The sequence below is a fragment of the Chrysoperla carnea genome, chromosome 2 (assembly GCF_905475395.1).
Source record: "Chrysoperla carnea chromosome 2, inChrCarn1.1, whole genome shotgun sequence".
NCBI lineage: Eukaryota > Metazoa > Arthropoda > Insecta > Neuroptera > Chrysopidae > Chrysoperla > Chrysoperla carnea.
Genome location: NC_058338.1, coordinates 247,086 through 274,893, shown reverse-complemented (window position 1 = coordinate 274,893; position 27,808 = coordinate 247,086). Strand labels below are relative to the sequence as shown.

The 27,808-nt window shown below is 23.5% G+C and overlaps 2 protein-coding genes across 2 annotated transcripts; one reads left to right on the top strand and one right to left on the bottom strand.

The window, feature by feature from the left end:
• Window positions 1-228: 228 nt before the first annotated feature.
• On the bottom strand, window positions 229-24,101 carry LOC123294123 (thyroid receptor-interacting protein 11-like). The gene is made up of 12 exons (XM_044875213.1): window positions 24,012-24,101; window positions 23,398-23,685; window positions 22,668-22,747; window positions 21,529-21,591; window positions 9,539-9,691; window positions 8,719-8,755; window positions 8,142-8,279; window positions 7,382-7,476; window positions 6,950-7,027; window positions 6,082-6,709; window positions 5,596-5,799; window positions 229-1,117 (listed from the first exon to the last, which is right to left on the bottom strand). The coding sequence occupies exons 2-12, from the start codon at window positions 23,495-23,497 to the stop codon at window positions 516-518; spliced, it is 2,178 nt and encodes a 725-aa protein (XP_044731148.1). The 5' UTR covers window positions 23,498-23,685; window positions 24,012-24,101; the 3' UTR covers window positions 229-515.
• On the top strand, window positions 24,100-27,630 carry LOC123294077. Its single transcript, XM_044875149.1, has 5 exons — window positions 24,100-24,182; window positions 24,395-24,503; window positions 25,339-25,445; window positions 26,718-26,807; window positions 27,356-27,630. Exons 1-5 carry the CDS (start codon window positions 24,175-24,177, stop codon window positions 27,531-27,533), a joined length of 492 nt encoding a protein of 163 aa, XP_044731084.1. The 5' UTR covers window positions 24,100-24,174; the 3' UTR covers window positions 27,534-27,630.
• The last annotated feature ends 178 nt before the right edge of the window (window positions 27,631-27,808 follow it).

Below are 27,808 nucleotides of genomic sequence, written 5' to 3'. Positions count from 1 at the left end.
CATATCTAAGAACACTCTCAATTAAATTACCTAAATAAATTGACCTAAAAAAGTCAAAATCAGTTCATCCGTTTAGGCGTTACGATGCCCCAGACAGACATACATAGCAATCAAATAGACATACATCCTTTTTTATTTCACCCCCACCTTAAAACAAGAGGCGTTATAAATTTGACTGCTATATGCTTGTCTGTCTGTGGCATAGCAACGCCTAAATGGATGAACCGATTTTTTTTTTGTCTTGTTTTTAAGGTAATTTAATGAAGAGTGCTCTTAGTTATGTATCAAGTACGAATTTAGGGTTTCATACCCGAAAAAATTAAAATTTTCGAAATCGGTTCAGTTTGGAAAAGAAAAAAAAAAGTAATTTTATAGTTTGGAACAATTTGTGGCGAGTTTTTAAAATTTTCGTAAATTTCCCTTGTTGATCGGGAGTTACAAACAAGCCCACTTAATATTATAAACCGGCTGCAAATAAAAAAAGGAGGAGGTAATTAATTGGGATGAGGTATTTTTTATTTATTATTTAAAACATCTTTTAAAATCGAACTAGAACTACGAGTATGCGCAAAATCTTCAAAAGTAGGAAGTAAAACATCATTTAATAATAATGATCCAGCAGCTGTTGAAGATGATGTCATACTATTACTACTTGTTGGATTTAAATCAACAGTAGAACCATCTGTTGTTGAATTCTTACGACTACTATTACTTCCATTATTATTGACAAGTAATAATGGAGGTTTTGTAGGTTTTGGTCGTGATTCATTCTCTAAGAATTTAATAAATGCTTCTGATAAACTCTCTCCAAGTCCAAGATCAGCACCTTGTTGTCTTGATGTTGGTTTCATTATTGTTTGATACCAAGATGAACCACCAGATCCCCCATATATCTTCTCATAATCAGTTTGATTAAAATCCAAGACCGTTCCAATGATTTTTAATATTTTCTGTGTATCCATGTTTTGTTGATGGTATTTTGGATTGGTACAGGAGGTTTGTAGATAACCCATAAATAAGTTCTTGATTAAAGTTTTATCCACTTTATCGATAGCATGTGATGTTAATTCTTTAGATAGTTCTTCTTGTGTTGTTATTTTTGCATTTAATTTCTCAACTAAACAAAAATAAATTAATTATAATAATAAATTAAATTAATTTTATTAATTGTATTGAATGATGAGTCTTAATTTGAGGAATTCCATAATAATTAATAAATAAAAAAACACTTACTTTTATTTGCTTAATTCCGCTTTTTAAATTATTTATTTATTGAAAATAATTGTAAAAAATGTATTGTCCAAAATAATATTATATATCTTGACAAAGTGTTTTTAGACTTTTTTTTTACTTGACAATTTTAAATAATAAAATAAAAGTAACATCACCTGATTTTGATAACATAAACGTAAAATATTTTTAGTAAAAATACTGACTGTTGTTTCAAATATAAATATTATTTTGATGTCTTAATAACAAGATGAAACAAACTTTAACAATTATTTTTAATAAATAAATAATTCAAAAAGAAAGCGGAATTAAGCAAATAAAAATTGTGTTTTTATTATTTAATTAATTTTATTTAAAGTACTAGGCAATTTGTATAACGTAAATATAAAAAAAATGCTATAAAAAAATCGTATCAACTCAATTTTTATTTGAAATATTTTGTTTCTTTTAGAGTTTAATTTATAGTTAACGATTTTTTAAATATTTGTTAATTAATAATTATTAAATAAATAATTTTTTATATTCTTTAATAAACTTTTTTATCACAAACATAAATCCACTTGTTTGATTTTTAACAAAAACTAATGGATGACGCCATTTTAAAATGCACATGTTGTTGTTCACACAAAGTCATCCGAACCAACATTTTCGTGGATCATCGTTCAAGTTATATTTATGACACACAACTTCAATTTACAACAAAACATTTTGTTAATAATTTGTGTTAATTAATAATGATTAAATAAATAATTTTTATAAATTCTAATGCAATTTTTTATCACAGACAAGCCATCATGGCTGACGCCATTTCAAAATGAACATGCTCACGAATTTATACGAACGAACATCTTCGTGAATCATCGTTCAAATATTATTAAGTTAGTATTTATTGCGCAGTCGCAAATAAAATTAAATGAACCTTTTTCAATATTACCGTAATGACTTCTAATTTTGTTAAGAAACTTTTATAATATTGACTAAGTGACATCATCAATTTTTTAAAAGTATTTACAAGAGAAAATTAAAGTGGTTCGGCTGTTACGTGACTAATCAACCAAGCAGTTAGGCAATTTATATGACGTAAATGTAAAAAATGCTATAATAATATCGTAAACTAAGCAATTTGTATAACGTAAATGTAAAAAAATGATATAAAACTATCGAAAAAGCGTTAAAACATTTTTTTTTTATAAACAGAATCTGTGAAAAATTTTCTTCATGATGATAACTTTTTTGAAGCTCAATTATCGATTAATTTTTATACAATTAACATTATTGTGAGCTTTTCCATAAGGTACTTAATAAAAATCATAATTTAAAAATAAAATAATTCAAAATTTTGTCCCGCAAGAGGCCTCAAAACTGTATTTATTGTGATCAAAGAACTTTGAGCTGTCATTTACAACAAAAAAAAAAAAAAAAAAAAAAAAAAAAAAATTGAGCGTACTTGCTCAAACAGCCGAACCATTTTAAATGATGAGTACTGGATGATTTAATTTAAATTGATTTCACTTTGACCAACTTAACATTTAAATGGTTATTAAATAAATAATTACAAGTTAAAATTAATTAATAATTAATAAATAAAAATAAAATGCATTAAGTTAAATAAATCAGATGCAGATGATGAATGTAATAAAAGAATGTAAGTGTTACACAGACACTGATAACTTAACAATTTGAACCAGTACCTGATGTAATACTCACAATCTATATTACAACAACACAACACTACACAACACTACACTACACTACACTACCTTGTAGGCAATGCAATGCAATGCAATACAATGCAACACATGCAACATTCTGTAGTATTGTATTCTAAGGATCCTTCATGCTGTGATTATAATACGATCGCGATGTATATACACTACCTACCTACCTACCATTACCAACCACCATATGCTTCCTTCATGCTTCATGCTTCATGCTAGTTGATTCATGCTACCTAATATGTATGCTTCATCCAATTTACCAAATTTATATTTTTTGTTACGATCTGTTAATTTTTATTATGATTTATAATCTTTAAAAATAACTCAGAGTCTCATCCTTAAAGTTATATTTTTTCAGTTTGTAGCCGTTATATTTTTAATTGCCCTACCTTTCCTTATACAATAATAATAATAATAATAAAAATGGATTCTAAATGAATAAATGTAAAAAATAAAAATTAAAAAGGAAAAAAAAAACTTTGATAAAAAATAAAAATAGTGCAAAATAAGAAAACAAAACAAAACAATATGATGATGTAATGCATGTGAGGGTGGTATAATATGATGTGAGGGTGCTTGTAAACAGATGATAATGAGGTCCCATGTAATAAATTGAGATGTATCAAAGTCAACTTACCTCACAGTTACCACATGAGATTACATTAACATTGCTTTTTAATTATTATCAAATCTAATGTTATTTTATTTTAAAAGCTATTAATTAACTACCTACTTAAAAGATTCCATCACCTATTAGATGGATCGCTCATCACTTATTGATCATGGATCATGGAATATCAACTATCAACTTACTAACTTATTTATATATTTATATTATATACAGAATGTCCCAAGAGTAACGCACTCCTTTGTTGCATGCATCAGATACAAAATATAATTCAAAGACATTCTCTTTTATATTTGTACTTATATCAACCTGTTCCTAAATATTCAGATGTTAACATATGTTAATGTCACCGTAACGTTAATGTCTTAGCGTTGTAACACGCAACTTGTTTGATTGATTGTCTATTTTAATGAATAGCTCGCCTTAAAAGATTCTCTTATAAAAAATGTAAGAGGACGTTTTAGACATCTTACTTAATGAAACTAGAGAGTTTGTTACTTCTGGGAAACTTTGTATAGTTAGGTGTGCTCTTTAAAAGCATAAGAAATATAAAATGAATTCTTTACAGATAAGAGAAGTTACTGAAAAAATGTTGTTAACAAAACTTGTTGTTATTTTGATTATTTATTTTGTAATTCTTAATATTTGCAACAAAAATTCATTTAAATAAATAATTAAAAATGAACAAATGTTTTAATTACAAATATATTTCTTTTAATTAAAATAAAATTGTGAAGTTTGTAGTTAACAACTACCAATGGATTAAAAAGCTTGTTTAAGCATAATTATTAGCATTGGTTTTAAGCTAAAATCTGACATAATGAGCCCATTCACAATATTGTGGTATGTATGACCATGACCATGACCATGACACCTAGCTAATTAGACTACTAATAAATAAAATTAAGTAAATCTATTAAAATAAATATAATTAAAATGTATTTATTTAAGTTATGATGATAAAACTAATTGTAAATCACATATCAGTTAGAATTCTGATTTTATAAAATTGTAAATTACCCAGAATTACCAGCTGATATTTAATTTTCAATAGTTACTATATTACTATTCTATTCTAAGCTAAGCTAAGCTATGCATTCATTCATTCATTCATTATTTATGCTTCATGTATAATTTTTATTTCTAAATCATTATAATAAATTAATAATATATCATTAAAAAAAATGTCTAATTAAATTATTAAGTGATTGAAGATTTATTTTTATTAATAAAAATAAATGGTAAGTAATTTAAATTGGAATAATTGTAAAAATATTTGACTTTTTATTTTGACAATACAAATTTTTATTGACCTGCTTTAAATTTGAATATTTTTATTGGCCTTAAAAAAATAAAAAGTAAGTACAAGTATTGCCATCTTGTAATTTAAATTGTAACTATTGAATTGAAATCAATTTTAATTAGTATGAATCAATTGTATAAGTATCCTGTATGTATGTATATCAGTCTGTGTACAGATTTACACACACTGATATACAAGGTTGTCATTTTCTAGTAGTTCTAAGAAGTTGGTAAATAAATCATAAACTATAATTTTACAATTGAAATATAATATTATTTAATATTTTGTTGTTGTTTTATGTATCCAACTCAACCCACTCATAATTAAATAAACATTGTTTTCAAGTCAGTCATTTAAAAGAAATAATAATCAAATTTATTTAAATATTAAACAAATAATCAAAAATAAATTATGTTGTAGAATTTATATTGATAATAGTAGTTAGAAGAGATTATACGATTTCAACACAAGTCTTTTAAGAGATGATAACTCAATCCTATTAATTATGTTGATAAATAGAAGTTAGAATACGATTTCAACACAAGTCTTTTAAGAGATGATAACTCAATCCTATTCATATTCATAAAATTAAACATGCATACATTATTTTAATATTAATTATTTTAGTTTAATGCATGCATGCATGTATTATAATACACATTCATAAATAAAATAATGAAATATAAAATAATAAAATATAATATTTAATAACTTACTTTGATCTTGATATGTACAAACTTGATGTCTTGCCTTTTCTAATTGTTCTTGTAAACGTGTTGCAGCTTTTAAACCTTGTTTAGATTCATATAATTGTGATTTTAATAAATCTATTTCTTTTAATAAATCATTTTTATTTTCTAATTCTTTATTTAATTCATTACGTATTAATAATGTACTTTCTATTATATCTTTTTCTTTATCTATAACATATAATAATTATAATTATAATTAAATAAAAACAATTAATTTATTATTAATATACAGATTGGATTTTATAATATTAAATAATTTTATTAATAGATGATCTTGTGTATTCATTATAGTCTCAGTCTCAGTACATTGTGTGTAAGATTTATGATAAATATTTTTAAATATTGTGTAATATTATCTCTTTAATAAATAGTTTGTCTATGATAATATGATAATGTTAAATAATATAAAATCCAATCTGTATAATATTAATATTAATAGTTATTGATTACCTTTTTGAAATTGTTCTAAAACACATTGTAAATTCGTGATAGCAGTTGATTGTTTTAAATGTTGATCTTCTAATATTGATAATTGTTGTTGATATTGATCACGTTCTTGATTAGATAATTGTATTTGTTTTTGTAATGTTTCTATTTGTTGATTATAACGTATTGATATTGATGTATATATTGATGTTGAATCTTGTGAATGTTGTTCTAAATTCATTAATTTATTTTGTAATTCTTTTAATTTTAAATCATTTTCTAACATTTCTTGTGTATGTGTTTCTTCTATATTTAATAAATGTTCACGTAATCGTTCTAATTCTTTATGTAATTGTTGTAATTTAGATTGTTCATCTAATAATTTTATTGTTAATTTATTACATTTCTCTTCTAAGAAATCATTTTTATCTTGTAATTGTTCTTCTTTATTATTCTTATCTAATATAATTGTATTTAATCGTTGTATTTCTGTATGATATCCAACATTCTCTACATGTTTTAAATTTATTAATTTTAATAATTCATCATAATCATTTTTTAATTTTATATATAATTCATTATTAATATTATCACTATCAATATTATCAGTTTGTACATCTTTATCAATACATTCTTGTTGTTGTTGTTGTTTTAATTGTATTTTATTTTCATATAATTCATTCATTTGTAATTGTATTTTATTTTGTAATTCTTTTAAATTATTTATTTCTTCTTCACGTTCTTGTGTAATTTGTAATTGTGTTTGTAATTTTAAATTAATATTATCATAATTTTCTTGTAATTGTTTAACATTTTCATCTTTATCATTATATTTTTGTTGTTGTTTTTGTAATTCTTTCAATTTTGTTTCTAATTGTATTTTTTCTTCAAGTAATTCTTTATTTTGTAATTGTATTTTATCATGTAATTCATTTAAATTATTAATTTCTTGCTTTTGATCTTCATTAATCTTTAATTGTGTTTGTAATTTTAAACTAATATTATTAATATTATCTTGTTTATTAACATATTCTTGTTGTTGTTCTTCATGTAATTCTTTTAATTTTGTTTCTAAATGTAATTTCTCATCATTTAATTTATTAATTTGTAATTGCATATTATTTTGTAATTTATTTAATTTAATAATTTCTTGTTCTTGATCTTTATTAATTTGTAATGATGTTTGTAATTTTAATTGTATATTATTATATTGATCTTGTTGTTGTTGTAATTTTTGTTGTAACTCATGTAATTGTTGTTCATATTCTTCATTAGTTTCAACAATTGTTTCTAAATTAACATTTTCTTGTAATAATTTTAAATCATCAAATAAACATTCATTATTTTTACGTAATTGTTCACATTCCATTTTATAAAAATCTAAATCATTCTTTAAACGTTTTAATTCATTTTCATTCTCTTTTAATTTATTATTTAATTCATCAACAACAATAATATTATTTATACTATAAATATAAATAAAATAAATTAATTAATTAATTAAACACTTAATTATTAATTATATATACTTACCAATCATTATTATCATCAACTTGTACTTGTATTTCTTGTGTTTTTGTATTCTTATTAATATTATTATTGTTAATACTTTGTTTTATTAATTCCATTATTTTAATATTTAATTCTTCATTATCATTATCAGCTTCAGCATCACTTTCATCTTTAACTTCTGTTGATGTTGATGTTGTTAATAAATTAAATTTAGTATTTGTATGTTCATTTAAAATCATATAAATATTATTTAATTGTTCTTCATATTTATTTGTTTTAATTAAATTTACATTTAATTTCATTTTCATTTCATTTAATTCTTTTTCTAAAATAATAATTAATATAAAATTATTTATTTTAAATTAGTTTACTATCATTTTTTATGTTTTATAATTATTGATAAATGGTCTGGTGGAATGGCCTTATAAAGTAATAAGGTTTGCCATTTGGTAATCAAAATTGTAAGTAAAGAATGTAAATCAACTTTTGAATTGAATTAGGATGGGTTTCAACCCCCCAGTTATCAATAATCATATAAATAAATAAATAAATAAATAAATAAAATAACATACCATAATTAGATTGTTGTTGTTGTAATTGTTGATTATGATGAATTAATTGATTATAATCAGATTGTATTTTATTAAAATCTTGTTGTAATGTATCACGTAATGTAACTAATTTATCTGTTGTTAATAAACAATCTTCATCTAATTGTTGTAAATTTAATTTTAATTCATCATTTTCATTTAATAATTTATTATTTAAATCATTTAATTCATTTAATTTTATTTTTATTTCATCTTCATTTAATAATAATTCTTTATTCAAATTTTTTAATTTATTTATTTCTAATTTTAATTCTTTTATTATACTCTCATTCTCATTATTATTATTTAACTTTAATTCTGAATCTATAAAATAAAAATCAATAAATATTTAATTATTATTATACTTAATTACAGAATACAGGGTGTAGTGTATCAATATTAAATCATCACTTAATACAGTTAAAATATCTCTAATACAGGGTGGCTCATTTTAATCAATAATGACTAATAGTTTGTTTTGTAGTTAATCAATCAAATAATAACAAAAATTTTACAATTTGATGGAGAGCATCATACGCTAATAGGCTAGAACTAGGACTTAGTTCTTCAGGTATCTTTAATAACCAATTTATATTCTAAAAGATAAGAGATAGAATAACACTTTAAATTAGAAAGTTGATGTTCATAAAAAACCTAAAAGTTTTCATCAAACCATTTTTTTGAAAATCGTTAGCTTTCAGAAAAAATACGACTAAAAGTATATGATGATCGCTACGACAAAATGCTTTAACCAAATGTCGTCAAGGGAATAAAGGACATTTATCTGTGTCCATTAGTTAAATCTACAATTATCGATAAACTCAATAATTTTATTTTACAGATAAACAGCTAAAAATTTTCAATATAAGCTAACTGCTGGTTCTAAATTTCAGTTAACGGTTTCACGTAATTGAATGTAAATACTTTAAAATTGAAAACAATGCAAGATAAATTAGTTTTTAGTAAAAATAAACAACACCTACACTGACTTCACTACACCAGGTCATCAGATACATCTGCTAACCAGCATGATTTACTTGATGCAGGTGTTATTATTAATAAATAATAATAATTATTATTATTAATATTTAATTAAGTACACACTTACCATGTTGTTGTTGTTGTTGTTGTTGTTGTTTAGTAGTAGTTGTTGTTGTTGTATTATTATTAAATTGTTGTTGTTGTTGTTGTTGTTTATAAATAATATTAATTTTATTATTAAATAATTGTTCATTTAATTGATATAAATGTATTAATTCATTATAAATAACATTAGTAGTATTGTTTGTTGTTTTATTATTATTTAATAATTCATTTATTTTATTTATATTTTTATTTATTTCTAAATCAATATTATTTATATTTATATTATTATCAACATTAATATCTTCTTCAAAATCATTATCAAACATTGTCCATTCATGTTCATCATGTTCAACTGTTGTTCTTGTTGTTGTTGATTCATGTACTGATACATCTTGTACTTGTACTTGTTGTTGTTGTTGTATATTTGATACTTGTACATCTTGTAACTGTAACAATTATAATTAATATATATATTTATTTGATTATTTATTAATAATCATAAAATTTATTTTAATATTAATAAACAATATTTAATTAAAAACTTAATAATAAAAATAATTCATATTAAATGTCAAAATAATATTAATGATACATTTAAGTAATGCCATCTATTCAGTTCAAATTATAAATAAATATATCATTAAACACATTTAAAAAATAAAATGTTTTTTTAAATAAAAAAAAACATTTTATTTTTTATAAAATACAAAAATAAAAATATAATTATTATTTAAGTAAACTATTTTATAAATAATTATTATTCATATCATTCATTTATTATCATTTATAATTAATAATTAATATTCATTAGGTATATGTATAAAGTACTATAAGTTTAATAATAAAAATATAATGCAGGTGTTTTAAAAACTAAACTAATTAATTGTTAAAACAACCATTTTACTTTTATTTTTAATTTAATTATTTAAACAATGCTGTTTAAATTATCTACTGCTACCAAATAAATAGTCTAAATAGTTAATAGTCATGGATTTATAATAAAGCATTTACTTTAACTAGGATTAACACTAAGCTACGGCCATCAACATAGATTAAAAAAAACTATCGATTTTCATGATGCTTTTCTAGCCACTAAAATACGTCTTCAATACATCTATTGATCTTAAAAATTATTTATTATTTTATTTCAATTAAAAAACGAAATCAATATCAAATGGAAAATTAGACTATCAAAAATTTAAATCCGTCACTGTATGACTTTTATACATTTACTTGTATTCACAAAATTTGCACTGTTTTTACCATTCTAATTGATATTTATTATAACAGTAAGTGATATAGTTATATCACTTAGAATGGTAAAACATGTATAAATTTTATAACGCAGAGGAGTATACATACATAGCTAGTTTTTATACCATGTATATATGAAATATATCAAGCTATACTAAGTTTTTCCCTCTGTCTGTCTGTGTACACGACAATTCAAAAATAAAAAAGATATCAAGTTCAAAATTTTACAGCGTGCTGAGGAGAGGACATAAAATGTAGGTTCAATTCGCAAATGAGCAACATAGGTCAATTGGATTTTGAGTTTGTAGGATTCCGTTAAAGATAGAACAAACATAGTTTATTTGAAACAATTTTTCGTAAACACCATTGTTTATTCACAAGGATGCAAATTGTATAGTATGTATTATATGGGAATATCAGTTATGTATGTGTGTAGCTATTTAAAAACAGAAAACTTTCTTTACTTACATGACATGGACATCAGAAAACAAACAATTTTGTAATCAACATAGTCTTTATATGATATTTAAACACTTAATACAATTAATGATTTATTTTCACTTGTTATAGTTAAAGTTAATAAATCGATTATAGTTAGTTCATTCATTTGATGTTTGTTTTAAAAATGACATTATGTTTTCTATTTAAATTGATTCTCAAACCCAACGCAATGTAAGACTCAAATATAATTTATTTGTACTATTGATTTAATATATTATTTTAAATTTCTAAATCGATATTATTTATTATTTATTATATCTAAATGTAAATGTAATAAACACACATCACATCACATCACATCATTAGGTATTGAAAGTTTTAAAAAGTTACTTCAAATTTAAAAGAATTGTAAAATAAATAAAATATGTAATAAAAAATGTTGATTCTTTAATTATTATTTTATAAACAGACTTCACTGATATGACATTAATACAATTTAATTGAATTCATTATTCAATAATAATTAAAAAGTTATGTAAAATGTTAGGTTAGAATTATAATAAATAAACTTCAAATAAACGTTTAACTACGTTTTAAATATCTTCACTTCATATCAATATTCAACAAGTATTAAATATAAAGCTATGTTCACACTAACTAGTTAATAATTATAACGTTAACGTTAACGTATTAGTATAAAATTACATTATCATAACTTAATTTTTATATCAGAATAGAATATAATTATAATAAAGACAAAATTAAAGTACCTTTGAAATTTTAATTATTTGTTATTATGTAAATATTGCGTAAAATAAAGATCTACCTTAAAGAGGCCTACTTAAAACCTTTTTTTTTTTCTTTTGGTGGGAGGAGGGGTTGGTTAGTTGGGGATTTTAATAATTATTTTACATATTACAAAATAACTATGCATAAAATAAAAAAAAAATTCAACTAAAAGTTGTAGCTGACGTATTTGTGCACATTTTCGTTTATTTTTTTATTTTCTAGCTTAATAATTGATTAAATTTGTTTAATTTTTTTTAGTTCTCACAGTTCTAGTTATTTTAAATAATAATTAATAAGTAAGATTGAAGTTAGTTAGTAATCTTAAAATGTAATTTAATTTTTTGTTAAATCAACAAAAAATTAAATGAATTCTAACATTTTACTTCAATCATCTTAAATTACACTCAACTAACTAACTTATTTATCAACCAATCTACATCTTAATCTTAATCTTAACTTTATATAAATATTACTTATTTTATTTTATGCTTACTTATTCATATTTATTATTATATGTATACAACTATAATTATAATATAGGGTGTACCCTTATTTTTTAACAAATTCGAATTCATTTTTAAACTTATTATGTCTAGGTTTGACGAAAAATATACAAAAAATGTACCGCTTAGGACAAAACACACTAGACAAATAATATTAAGATTTATTTTTGTTCAGTATGTAATTTGTACATCTTATTTGTAATTAAATTGCCTATACACAGTAAAAATTGATATTTTTTACCTCTTATGTTTAGCCTGTTTTTAGGCATTAGGAGTACCGCAGTGCAGAATTTTTCATGGGTCAAGCTAGTATGTAATTAATATTAATATTAATATTTATTGTTATTATTTTGACCTGCCCCTCCTCCATATCTAATTAAAATATCATTATTAAATTATTATATTTTAATTATTTAAATTTAAAAATAAATTATTTATTCATTACTTACTTATTTAATAAATCTAATACGTATCGTTAATACGAATATTATAAAATTTACATGGTATAGGATGTCCCTTCTTAACTAGATAATTAACAACAAACAGAATAATTTTTCGAGAATATTTTACAAGACCACTAACTGAAGTTATTCATCAACTATTTATTTTTTATAGTTTTGAAAAAATGGACACCAAATTTTTATTCAAATTTGTTCCGTTATGGGTACACAGTAACATTTTTGAAAAAAATATTTCAAATAAAAATTGTTAATTTTTTTATAAGGAATAATTTTTACATTAAAATCTTTGTCTTATATTTAACGGTTTACAAGGTGGATACTTTTTCATTTTAATTGAATGAGGAAAAAATGAAGCATTTTAAAATTTCGGTCAATTTTAAAGCTAGAATATCGAAAAAAAAAAAAGAAAAATGTGTCCAATAAATCCTTGTATATAAAAAAAATGAATAAAATTCTGAACTAACCTCCAAAAAAAGAAATTAAGCATCCCTGTGAGTGATCGATTTTTTGATACGTATTTATTACAAGCTAATAAACAACTAATAAATAAAATTTAAAAGATCAAACACATTTTTGTTTTTCGATATATAGTTTCATTGTATTATTATTATACAATGTGTTCACTGATAAAGTTAATTGCATTTGTAAATATTCTTTTTACCATGAATAACAAAACACATTTTTCAAGCAACATTTTAAACTTTACGCAATGAATGAATGTATGCATATTTTTAAAAGATTTTTATTGATTGATGATTTTTACTTTTAAAAGATTATCATTTAGTTTAAAATTAGTTTAAAACTTTTTGTTTGAAATAAAGCCAAAAAAAAAAAAATTAGGGTTATTATAAGAATGGAATTGTCAAAGTTGGAAAGATCTTGTTGAAATTTTGTATTAGAGTCAAATTTATTAATTGCGAGCAACTTTTTTTTTTACCAAAAAGAATATTATAGTGTTTAAATATGTTATAAATATATAAGTGATATTTAAATAAAATAAAATATTTACTTACATATTATTAATTAAGTAATTGTTGATTAAAATCACTTAAATATAATTAATATTATAAATTTAAAATCCCTCCAAAATTAAAATAAAGAACGTTAATAATAATATTTTATGTAAATGTTTGATACACACACAATCATATTAATATTACAATAAAAATGATGTATATGTAATAATGTATCAAGTGTAGTAAAACCATACTAACTAACTAACTAACATTAACATATCACACACACTTTATGATTGTACTGTACTGTACTGTAAGTATGATTGTAAATGTAACTGATAACAATACTAACACATAGTACATAATACATATAATACTAATACTAATATTGGTGTGACTTGGTTGGTGTATGGTATGTGATATGTATTATATGTATGTTTGTAACAAGAATTTAGTTAATTCAGCTAAATTTTATAAATTCTTTTATAAATATTATACAAGTTATATAATTATTATAAAAATATTATATAATAATTAATAACTAACTTAACTATCAATTGTAAAACTAATTGTAACGTAATGCTTTTAAAATTAACACATATATTATATTATTTCTTTAATTTATGTAGGTAATACAGTCCTTTGTAATTAAACTTGTAAATATTTATTTAGATATAATTCTGATTTTTGAATAAAATAATGTAGAATAGTATCTAGTATGTCAAAATTGAATTCAAAGTATATTCATTCCAAAAAAAAAATAATATCGAAAAATGAACTAATTATTTAGTATAAACGTTCTGACTTTTAAGTGAGTTTCAAATGCTTTTATAGGTCCTACCGAACAACAAGTGTATTTGGAGGTATCCAAGGGTTTTTTATTTTTTAGTCATGATTCAGTCGTTTGGTGAAGTCTAAAATTTGGATTTAATTTAATTGTCTTTATTATGTTACTTACACCCCAAACTAATATTTCTTTAAAGTTGTTACCTTTTAGTAATTTATAAAATATTGATTACACTAATATATGTAGTATATGTTATATATGGATAACTTAAAATTATTATATTAAATATAAAATGTTAATAATCTAAAATAATACAAGATTTTTAAATAGAATTCCACAGAACATCATTACCTTCAACATATAATAAATTCATTGTACATACAACATATAAATAATAAATTCATTTTAGTTTAGTATTTAGTATAGCTAGTTAGTTGGTGGTTTATTATATTATTTTGTTTATCATTTCTTATTCTGTTAAGTTCGTTGGTTCGTTGGTTGTGTTTTTAAATCGAACTTTAACGAACTAATACGATTGATTGTATTAGTTAGATGTATATGTATATGTAGACTGTAGAGTGTAGAGTATGTATATCAAACATACTAAGCGATAAGAAATAACTAAACTAAATAATAAATAAATAAATAAACGATACGATACCTATACTTATAATATTTAATATTTAATATTTAATATTTAGCATAACTTTTTTATATTTATTTAAAACCACGGAAATAAATATGTATTTAGTGCTAGGCTAGTACTTGTCTTATCGCTATTTTTTGGTAAATTTTAAACTGATAATGAAATGAGCGTTTGTAAAAAATACAATATAAAACATTTTGTTATTTTATTTGAAATAAATAAATATTATATACCTATTTATGATTGAATTACTTTTTTTTTTTTTTTTTTAAATTTCAAATAATTTTTATTCAATTAAGATATAAAACTCTAAATAAAAAGATTTAAAATTTAATTTTAACTTCTCTTACTTAATCTATTAGAAATAAGTTTGAATTCATGAATGAACATGAATGACTAAATAAATACATAGACAATAGATAGATAATGTGTTCTTATTCTGAAAAACCTTTTTGTATATTGTATATATTATTACTTGAGCAAGTTTTTTTTTTTTTATTCTACCTTTAACTTCTTTATTCCTTTATCAAATTCCAAAATTCACCCCTCATTATAAAGCTTATTTTTATTTAAAAATAAACTCACGATCTAAAAATGTACCGCTTAGGAAAAAACACCCTAAACAAATAATTTGAAAGAAACAAATATCATAAATTTAAATAATTTAAGTTAATTAGACAAACATGTTCATTTTTATACATGTTTTCCTAATACAAAGCACATCATTAAGCCAGAACAACAGATATTTCACAACCTATTAAGTAAGCTATTTTATAGTCAAATAATATTTAAATCTGTTCTACTAATACTAATTTAAACAATTAAGTTGTTGTTTTACTCACACCTTTAATACTGTTAACATAGGATCAGAATTCCGTACGGGTACAACTAGTTTTATACAAGTCATCAAAGAATTTAATGATTTACATTTTTTAAAATATCTAATTTCATTTGCATGCTTTTTTAAATGAATTATCAATGTTCTAAGAAGCAAATAAATAATTATGATATAAATGTTGAATGTTGTCTAAAACTGACTATCACTCACTTTTAACTTTTTTCTATTCTAGTCTAATAAAATTAAATAGTTATAATATTATGGTAATAAACAAATAATTAATGTAGCTTTAAAATTTTATTTATTTGTTATTTAGTAGCTTGTAAACAGTTTATAAAATCCACCTCTCAACAGTGTACCTTACCCCCTTCTTTAAGGGTTAGTTGGGAGTTTTAATCAGATTTTAACAAATTAAAAAAAAAACTATGTATCAATTAAATAAAAAATTCATTAGCTTAAGTATTTGTGAACATTTTCGTTTTTTTTTTTCGATTTTCTAACTTCAAAGTTGATCGATAAATGCCAATTTTAAAATAAAAATTTTTTTACTCATTCAATCAAATGAAAAAGTATCCATTTTATAAACTTTAAGAAATGAAACAAAAGTTTAGTCTACAAAACTATAAAAAAAAGTGTACTGATCTGATTTTTTTCAGGTTAAGTTCAACTAATGCTTTTGTGAAACATTCTAGTATAACAAAAAAAAAAAAAATTCCAGAAAATATTTAAATTTCGAACTTGTTGGTAATATAAATATTTTTAAGTTTTAATTACAAACTTGACACTAAACTTAATATACCTTGATATATTTTACATACATACATGACATGAGTATAATGAATGATATATGTATTATAAACAGTATTAGTAACAAACTTAAATAAAACACCCTGTATATACTATATTATAGATATACCAATATTAATATTACTTACTTAAATATATATTTAAGTATTTATATAATTAATTCAATTAGTTGTTTTAATAAATGTTGTTATCTATAAATAATGTTAATACTAATAATAAAACAAGGATTCAAATTTAAATTTAAATTTAGATTTAGATTCAAGAAGGAAATCAATATTAACCACACACAATCACACTACAATAACACATTTATATTACTTTATGTATAATAAGTACAGTCATGATCAAATTAACTAACTGTTTTGGATCTAACTTTTCAATTTGTTTATTATTTAAATTGTACATCAAAGATAATAAATACCAATTATACGATATTTCGAAATCAATTTAGATTTTTGTTACAATTTCCTATCATTTCCACTACCAAGTAGTAGTTATCATCATCATCATCATCAGTATGTATAAGTTAATTGTAATTACTTTTATTGTGTTAGTGTTGGTTACTTGTTGCTAATTTAGTGATCAGACTACACGCAATAATTTAAACAAAATTTAGATGAATTATTTAAAATGGAACATCTTGTACATAGATATATGTATATGGTTAATATTGATGGTATGCAATGTAATGTATAAAGTTAAAATGAATAGAGTTCCTTGTTCTTGTTCTTGTTCATCATAACTTTAATCAATTTATTTATTTAATGATTATACCTACAATGTTAATAATAATAATACTGACTGATACTAATACTGATAGACCTTAACTTTTATTTTAAAAATGAATGCGTGTTTGTTTGTTATGTGTATGTGTGTGTACAAAATAAATAAACTAAGTCACATCAAACTATATATGTATATAATAACCAAATATAACCACACCTTTTAGTTTTATACCTAAATCTATATTTATTTTATTTTATTTTAAATAAATAAATATACTAAAAATTTAATATATATACATATACATAGATATAGTACAGGATGTAACAAAATATAATATATACTACAATCGACTTGAGGTTTTACCTTGGAATCTACCAGAATAAGCTGAGTTTTTTAATAAAATTTTATTTTGATATGCGTCCTTACATATTCAAAGTTAAAGATCGTAGAGATAATATAATTTTCTACAAATTTTATCTCAATCTTTTTTTTTATACGTTAAACCGTTTTTGGAAAATAGAGGACGCAGAAAATGATGCGCTCACCTTAATGTCAATGCTGGGTCAATATTTATAAATATAAGATATTAAATAATTATTTAATAGATAAGATCACCTATTTTAAATTTTTCTTACAACGATAAAATATAGTTTCAGATTTTCGAATAATAAAAAGACATTCCTAACATACAGCTTGTGAGAAAAATAATTAGAATTATCTTTTATAAATATTATAAACCACATGAAATAAAAAATTTAACAAAAAAAAGATCAAAAACTAATAATATTGACATTTTAGTAAACGTTGATTCAGATTTTCATCCCTTTAAAAGTAAAATTATTCAATCAATCAATCAATCAGTAAGAATTCCCTTATACATATAAATTTATAGATTGAATTAAAATAAAATAATTAATATTAATATGTTACTAATAAATATGTAAATTAAACTATAATCTTACCTTTTATTTAAATAATAATAAATAATAAATAATAACTAACAATACACTACATACACTGTTGTTGAATGTTTAATGTCTTTTAATTAAATAGTTATAATATTTAATTTATATACCTTTTATATATAAAACTAAACCAACTAACAAATTAAATTATATTAAATTTATTGATTGATTGATAATAAATTTATGTTATCATTAAACACCTCCCACCCTCCTAACTTTAACTTTGATAATAAAACTTTTAAATTACATATTATCAAAAAAATCAATATATTGTTACAATAGGGGAGATAATCCTCATGTCAAATTGACCATATTACTAATAAAAATATAAAATTAAATTTAATAAGTATTATAACAAAATTTAAAACTGTTATTAAAATTGATTAAAAACCGAACAGGTTATATATAATTAAAGATTATTTAGTGTTAACTCACTTTTAGAATCAGATAATTTGTAGTGTTAAATGGTCTTTAGAATGTAAACTTTTAAAATAAAACGAAATACTTCTTACACAAATTGTGTGAAGACGACATACGATATATACATACGAATATATACGAATATATACGACACAAGATAACCAACAGGAGAATACACGAACAACGGAACATGGCCGGGTTTAAAAGTGTACCATCACCAAAGACAATTTTTATATTAAAAAGAATCAATTTTAATATTTTTATTATACCATGTACATATGAAATATACATAGTATATTAAGTTTAGTCCCAAGTTTGTAACGCTTAAAAATAATGATGCTAGGAAAAAAATTTTGTCATAGGTGTTCATAAAATCACCTAATTAGTCCATTTTCGGTTTCACACCAAAAGAATACATACATACGAAGTACTTATTCAGGAAGTTAAGACTTCCAATTATAAAACACTTTGTATATATTAACATTTACACCCTCTCAAACTCTAACCTTCACCTTTTTTAAATATAATTCAAATTTTAATTTGGTATATTTAATAATAATAATAATAATTATACTCTATAGTATAATATATAAAATAAAATATAAAATGATTTTATCAATGTTAAATAAATATAATATTTATTAAATCCCCTTGATAATATATTAAATACATTGTATATTATATTATAATAATATATTTATATTATTTTTAATATTTTATAAGATAATAAATACAACAAGTTAAATAAGTACAGAATGTTATATAATTATTGTTTTGTTCAAATTAAGTTTAAAATAGTCAGTCGTTACGATATAACTGCCCTCTTATGTTATAAATATATAATCACATGTTTTATATAACACAATGTTGCTAGATCAACATAAAGTCTAAATAAAGAAATGATTGAATTTTGACTAGTTTGGATTTAAAAGTTTAGTAAATCATCCATCCATCATACATACTTAATTTAATTCATAATATATATCTAAACAAAATAATATTAGATAAAGTTAAACGTTAAAGTAAAGTATTATTACATTGATAACGTAACGTAAGCTGTAGGTACATTAACTGACATCTGTTGTTATTAAATGATAACAATTATTAATAAAGGGATCGGATGGGTGCTAGTTAAAATGTTTATTTTGTACTTTATTTATAGATATGTTATTTTATCACAATAAAAACCTTCTCATACTTTTTTTTATTAATTTTAAAAATCAAATCTATTATCTACAATAACTTTATATATTACTGTGACATATTAACAAATTTCTAATGAATCAATCCTTAAAAACTCAGTAAACTTGACTAATAACCAATGACCATACTAATTACATTTAAGAATTGTATTTTTTTAATTTCATAAATTTTAATAGTTTAAACTTGTGAAAAACTAATTCACTTTTCTTATTAGCTTCAACTCTTTATTACTTATGCAAGTTTTTATGTACTAAAGAAACGATTCCAGCAAAATTTTTCCAAACATCAGCCCGAATCCAAGAAGCTATCACACAGTATTTTTTTTACAAACATTTATCTTTATTAACAATAAACCAATTATTAATTATTAATTTAATTTATTTAATTTAAAAAAAAATCAAAGGTACAAGATAAAGTAAAAATTTCAATGTTTTCAATCTAATTTACATATCTAACCAAAGTTTTTCAATAAATTTTGTACCAAATGATAAAAAACCAATTTGTTTCATTAACTCCACAAATATTCTTAAAATAACAACTAACAAAATCATTATACAAAAATTATGAATCTATAAATAAATAAATAAATAAAATCGATCTAAATTAACAAAATAGTTTTATTTATATACAGATCACGATCTTCATTCATCTTATCTATATGACAAACAGATCAAACGAACTCTTTATGAAATTTTATTGATTTTTTAAACCTTAAATTCCTATCATGATTTTTATTTCGAAATGTCTTCATAATTATTTTTTAATTCAATTCATTTTAATCATTTTTTTTACAGACAAGATAATACAATTATTTTCGTAATTAAACAATATTTCTTTTGATACCAATTTTGATTGGTTAACAGATCGATGCGGTCGCTTTACCTATTTTAATTTATCTGTTCATATTACATATTTAAACGGCTCCAACGCATTTTCATTAAAATTAATATACAAGATTTTATTGAAGCGAAAAATCAATATAGCTAGGTTTTATTTATAGAAAATATCGTTTTATCCGTGTTTTCAAGAAAAACTGAAACATTCACTGCCAAATATGACTCATCCTGACATCTATTGGTGACAAAATAAAGTACAATTACCAGAATATACAAATTGATATTTGTGTAAAAATATGTTAAATGATTCTTAATTTAGTGAGAAAATTTGTGTCTTGAAAAATTTTGGTCATCCAGATACTTTATTATGAACAGATCTACATCGATCTGTAAACCAATCAAAAATGGTATCAGAAGAATGATAATTTAACAACGAAAATATGGTATAGACTTGGTTGAAAAAAAAACCATTAATGGAGAAAATTAATTAAAATGAATTGAATTAAAATTAGTTATGAATACTTTTCAATAAAGAAACTATGATAAGAATGATTGTCAATCAATAAAATATATCAAGATGATGATCGTCTCATAGAACTTGGACGTGGACCAATAATTTATTAACAATAACATAAGTAAAAAAGTACTCACCAGTTCATTATTTTTAAACAACTTCTTACTTAATTCTTCATTTTGTTCTTTTAATGTTTCAATCTAAAATCAAAATAAATAATCATTAAACCAATCATATAATTATTAAAACCATTTAATTATCAATGTGAATCTATTCTTTATCTTTATCTTTATCTTTCTACTAGTTCAAATCGTACGGAATTCCGGTCTCGTAGTTACCGTAACCCGTGACGTAAAAATATCAAAAGTTCTTAAATGAATATTAGGAGAACATGTATTAAAAACAATAATTATATGTTTAGAGTATTATAATATATATTTTTCGTTGTTTTTTCCTAAACGGTACACTTTTAGAGTGTGAGTATATATTTCGTGACAGATAGATATAATAAGCTTAGAAATGTGGATTGTATCATGTCATTTGATAAAGATAAGGGTAACACTTATTTACGGGTTAAAAAAACTTGCTATATTAAGAATATTTTTTGCAGTGTAGTGCGTACAGCATACAGCGTACACTGTATTTTAGTGGTTGGTGTTAATGATTACATTTAGGTATATTTTATTTTGTTAAAGTAAATAAACTGATAATAAATAAATAAATAAATACGTTATTTACGTTACGTACATTAGTTACATACGTTATTAAATATGTATCTAATGTGTAAAGTGTAACAGCTGCCAGCTGGTCTAGTGGTCTAATCTAATCACTAATCTAATGAGCATAGTATACACATATTTATGATAAATATTAATATTTTATTTTTAAGTATCAAGTAAATATTAATAACTAACTAACTTTTATATAATAATTAATAATCACGTGATCATATTATGTTACCATGCACCAACCATATTACCATCTAAGTGGGTGACTAGAAGGTGGGTGGATGGGTGGCTTACTTTATCTATCACTATCATATTTTATTTTATATTGATAAAAAGACAAAAGCTACGGTATTGAAGTTTTAAATTCGATTCATTTCGAGTCAAGTACCGTTTTTTTTTATGTGCTAACTTGCTTTTAGTTCAAATAAGGATTATGTCATTCATTTTTGGGAACAATACCCTCAATATATCAATATTTTAACGTTATTCGTCCAAATTAAGTTAAGAGAGTAGAAATTTGTATAAAAATAAAAAAGAATGTTACAAACCTCAGTCTTTTGTGCACAAACAAGATTTTCCAATTCTTGAAGACGTGAATCATTTTCTATAATTATATTTTCATCCACATCTAAAATTAAAATATATTATATCAGTTGTTTTTTATAATTTAGAAAGATGTTATTGGAAATAATAATAATAAGACAAAACAGGGGTACCGCAAGTAGGCCTCTAGCATCTAGACCAAGAGTCCTCTGTACCCTAATTGAGAACAACCCGCCACCTGAAGACGAGACGACTTCGAGTAGGAGGCGCTATTAAAATCGAATGAATATTAAGAATTCTGTTTATGCCAGACGCCACACAGAAAGCACACAGATCCATGGTTTCAGACCCGAACATTCTGAATCTAACGACCTGTATATTTCTGCAGGTGTTTCGTCATCCTCTATACAGGATCTACAAGTGGGATCATTAAAGATCCCCATTTTATGAAGGTGATAGTTCAATCGACAGTATCCTGTCAAGAGTCCTAATACCCTTCTCAACTGTGCTCTAGTATTATTGGAAAACTAATTCCAACACCTTAACTCCTCATTTTAGATGCATTCAGTATACACTTGTGCAGTGAACACACGGTATATTTAATCTTTGAGTGATGAGCTGTCAATTAATAAAATGGATTCTAACCTTCAATTATACAATTTAATATTTCAGATATATTTTTTAATAAAATTGAGGATCAAATATTTCAATAAAATAAAATAAAGGTAGTCTAACCTGAACTCTGTATAATCCCTTCAGATAATAAGTCGGTCGCTAGATTTGTAATTTGGCCTTTTAATGAATTAATACTATTATTTAAATTAAGCCAAGCCATATTTTATTTATTTAAATATAAAGTTAATTTAATTTAATTACATATCACATTTATTTTTATTTTATTTTCACATTTAATTTTTATTCAAACACTTCTTATTTTTAAGGTCCAGCCCCGTAATTGTTTTTTCACTACATTTTTTTTTTAAATAATAATAAACATAAAATGTCATCTCTCACGTCACCACTCTGAAGTTAGTTACAAAACCGTAACACATTTATTTTAAATTTTACCGCCTTTACTTTATAAAAATAAGATATACAGACTGTGTTCTTAATTATTGCTAATAGAGAATCAATGTTAACGTAATCAGCGTCAAGCGTCATCATGAAATTATATCTTTTAAAATTGACGCTGCACGTAGTTCTATTTTTTAAGTTAGGGTAAATCTTAATTTGTCGTTCAAATTTATCGTCAAGAGTCATTATGAAATTACATTTTTATAATCAAATTTGTTTCAAATGAGATTTAGTATAAGCCCTAAGTGTGTGATTTTTATTGTTATAGTAAATACCTTCATTTTATGTAGAGATGAGCCATCTATAATCTTTTTATTGAAGTAAAAATGTATATAGAATAGAGTACTTAATGTGGAGTTCAATTACCAATCTATTGCTTGTTTTATCTTGTTCTTCATCGTATTTAATCAAAGTTATTTATCAAACACATTTAGAAAAATGGGAAGGTAATATTTTTTAAATAATTTGTTCACATTTAAATTACAACTAAAATTCTTGTATTGGCTGTATTTATAATATTTGCTAACATTTGGATATATTTTGACACTGCAGTTCTTTAGAGCAAAAAATCCCAGATCAAAATTTGAAACATTGGCTTATTTTGAGGTACAGACTCTGGTACAGACCCTATAATCATTTCTATTGATTTATTTTTCAGACCTTTCACCACCAGAGAACGTGAATTGATAATCAAATATATCGTAAGACATAGAGAATATCAACGATTAACATCCGCCAATTTATGGAAAGAAATGAACATTCAATTAGTAAGTCAAATATTTATTCATAATCAATTTTTAATTATTATTATTCAAAATCTCTTGATATTCAATCTAATTGACTTTTAATTAACGAGTTAAATTTATAAAATTTAAAAAAACGCCTGAGAAATTTTTCGGGTACGGAATCCTAAACTCGTACTTGAAAAGTATCTAAGAGCACTCTTCATTAAATTACCTTTCAAACAAAACAACAAAAATCAAAATCTGTTCATTCGTTTAGACGCTACGATGCCACAGACAGACAGACAGACTTGCACACACACATAGCGACCAACCTTATAACACCCCCTTTTTTTTTTAGTTCGGGGGGTTAAAAATGTATAGTTTTCGAGTAAATTGAAAAAAAAAAACTGTGGAAAATCGTTGGTTTTTGCAAAACCACCTTTTTTTTTTCTCTGCGCGTACGAAAATTTTTAACCCCCGAACCAAGCAAAAAGAGGTATTATAAGTTCGACCACTATGTCTGCCTGTCTGTGGTTTCATATAAAAGGTAATATATTTAATGGAGAGTATTCTTAGATACGTTTCAAGTGTGAGTTTAGGATTCCGTACTCGAAAAATTCTCGGGGGTTTTTTTATATTTCACTTGTTATTGTACAAGTAAAAAGTTACATGTTGGCATAAATGGCATTCTAAGTCTAAAACTTCATCTAATTTAATGGAAATATACAGGGTGGGTCATTTTAATCGATGCATAGGCGAGTCCGCTACTTGGCTCTGTTGCTAACCTAGCTAAACCAGTGCTTGCTTAGTGTGCTTATTATAAAACCATGACTGGCTATTGGTAAACCTAAATATTAAATTCTTTTTTTTTTTTCAGAATTTAAATCGAACATGGGAGTCGTTAAGAGGGCACTACAAACATGTTTTAGCCCATAATTTGGAAGCATTTGAATTTTTAACGCCTGAACAAATACAAAGTTTTAAGTAAGAATTAATAAATATAGTATATATATATATATATATATATATATATATATATATAGGGTGGGCTATTTATCCCATACACCTGATTATCTCGCAGGAGTGCCATCTATTAAAAAATGACCTCAACAAAAATAGTGGAGAAAACTAACAATTTTTCTCTAAAACATTTCTTTCGAAAATCGTCAGCTTTCGGAAGAAATGCGACTTAAAAATATGTCATTATTGTATTTAATCGAAAGAAAGTATGCTTTAAGTTTATCGATAATTGTAGGTCTGTCCAGAACACAGACGATTGTCTGTCCTTGACAACTTTTGGCTAAAACTTTTCTGTAGTTAGATTGTTTTCTTTCGATTAAATGCAATAATGACATATTTTTAAGTCGCATTTCTTTCAAAAAACTACCCATAAAAAAAAAATGTTTTAAAACAAAAATTGTTGATTATTTTCTGAGGATAAATTTTCGAATTTAAAGTTTTGTTTTTACTCTTACCTTTTAGAATTTAAATTAACTAGTAAAGACCCCCGAAAAACTGTTTCCCATTAAACTCTACCATTTTTGTTGCGGTCATTTTTTAATAAACAAGATATTCAGATTCATAGATTAAAATGCCACTCTGTACCATCACTAACTCATCGACCCAAGTACAAATTATTATTCTGTTACGAGATTCTAAGACGAAAAAAAAACTATTTTGGCGTTTTGTGATCTGAATCACGTCGTTAAAACAATTCTGTCTGGATAATTATGGTTAATTATTTAAAGAATTTCCCGACTAAATTAGAAAAACTTTTAAACTATCATGTTTATAAGGGATGTTTGAGTGTCAGAATAAGGATCACTTTTAATAAAACATTTGTTTATTAATAAAACGATTTAATTATTAAAAGATATTGATTACACACAAAATAAATTCTACAATCCAACATGGCTTCCAAAAAGGTTATATATTCTATGCTTCCAAACAAACATACTTGATCATCGACTAATATCGTTGTTCGTGTTTTATCGTAAAAGACACGAACATGTATTCGATTATAAAATAATGATAAATATATGCAGTGGCAAAATTATGAACTAAAATAAATAAATATCCAAAGTCATAGGCGTACCAATTATTTAATTATAAATAAATCAGTGGCAGCGTTGTTTACAAATTAACAAGGCTTTAATCCTTAATGATGTGTTAGATGGAAAAATGTAAAAGAACTTTTGGTGTAAGATACCTCTGTGATTAGAATGTAATTTAAATTGTTTTTACTTGTTTTTTTAGATATAAAAGATATATAGCTCCCACTCCACGAGCAGTTCCGAAGCCATTATCATCAACTGCCGTTTCGTCATCAAGAACTTCAGATGAAAGGTAATGGATTGTAATATTGCATTTTCTTCTATCTCTTACCGTTTAGAACTAGACTCGAAGAACTAGATTAAAAATCTGATGTCAGAACATGATGTCCTTCCTTTAAAACTGTACAATTGTTGTTGAGGTTATTTTTAAAAAAGTAAAACTTTTGCATATGATATTCAAATGCATAGATTAAAATAGTTCATCCTGTATAATCCAATAGTTGAGGTATATCTATATAAATCTACTATCGCGGAGGTGTTTCCTTGGTCATACTGTTTTTTCGATTATTTGCTTTATAGGATTGGGCCTAGGGATCCTCTTCCTCCGCTCAACTCCTGATAACTGGGAGTTGTAATTCGTCAACTGACGATAATAATTCGTACTAATTAAAATAAGAAGTGGACCCAGTTACAATTTAGCGATAAAGTTTAGGATTAGCGATAAAAATTTGTATTATTAAACAAGAAGTGGACAGTTTTTTCAGTAATCCTAATTTAGACCAGTACCAGTTTAGATAATTAATTTGAGTGGAGGCTAATTTCTATTTTTGTTATTTTTAGAATAAAACAGATACAACAGAAGAGGGAAGTAATTGAAGCTACAGTTTGTTTGAGATGTAAACAAAATAAGTTGGTTGCTATCAATGAAAATGAAGGCAACTGTATCAAATGTAATCTCAAACATGAGATTACATTTGAAGCGAATGAAAAGGAGATTAAAGAAATTCAAATTAAATAGAATCTATCTCATTCATGCTAATCAAGAAAAAACTAATGCATTTCAAGAAAGAAGAAATTCTATTTATTAGTTGTTTATTACATTAGCTTGTAAACAATTAAAAAAGTCCACCTCTCAGGGATGTACCCAACCACCATTTTTAGGAATGCTTGGGGGGGTTAAACAATTTTTATACAAATTACAATAAAAACTGTGCATCAAATAAAAACAAGTTTTTTTATTTGATGCACAGTTTATTTTATTTGATTAGACTAAGACTAGAATGATAAGAATTA

Coding starts and splice junctions, on each gene's coding strand:
- LOC123294123 (XM_044875213.1), bottom strand. CDS start 23,497: ATGGCTTGGCTTAATTTAAATAATAGTATTAATTCATTAAAAGGCCAA. Junction 22,748..23,397: donor AGGGATTATACAGAGTTCAG/GTTAGACTACCT, acceptor TTTTAATTTTAG/ATGTGGATGAAAATATAATT. Junction 1,118..5,595: donor TTGTACATATCAAGATCAAA/GTAAGTTATTAA, acceptor ATTTTTGTTTAG/TTGAGAAATTAAATGCAAAA.
- LOC123294077 (XM_044875149.1), top strand. Junction 24,504..25,338: donor AAGAAATGAACATTCAATTA/GTAAGTCAAATA, acceptor TTTTTTTTTCAG/AATTTAAATCGAACATGGGA. Junction 26,808..27,355: donor TCAAGAACTTCAGATGAAAG/GTAATGGATTGT, acceptor TGTTATTTTTAG/AATAAAACAGATACAACAGA.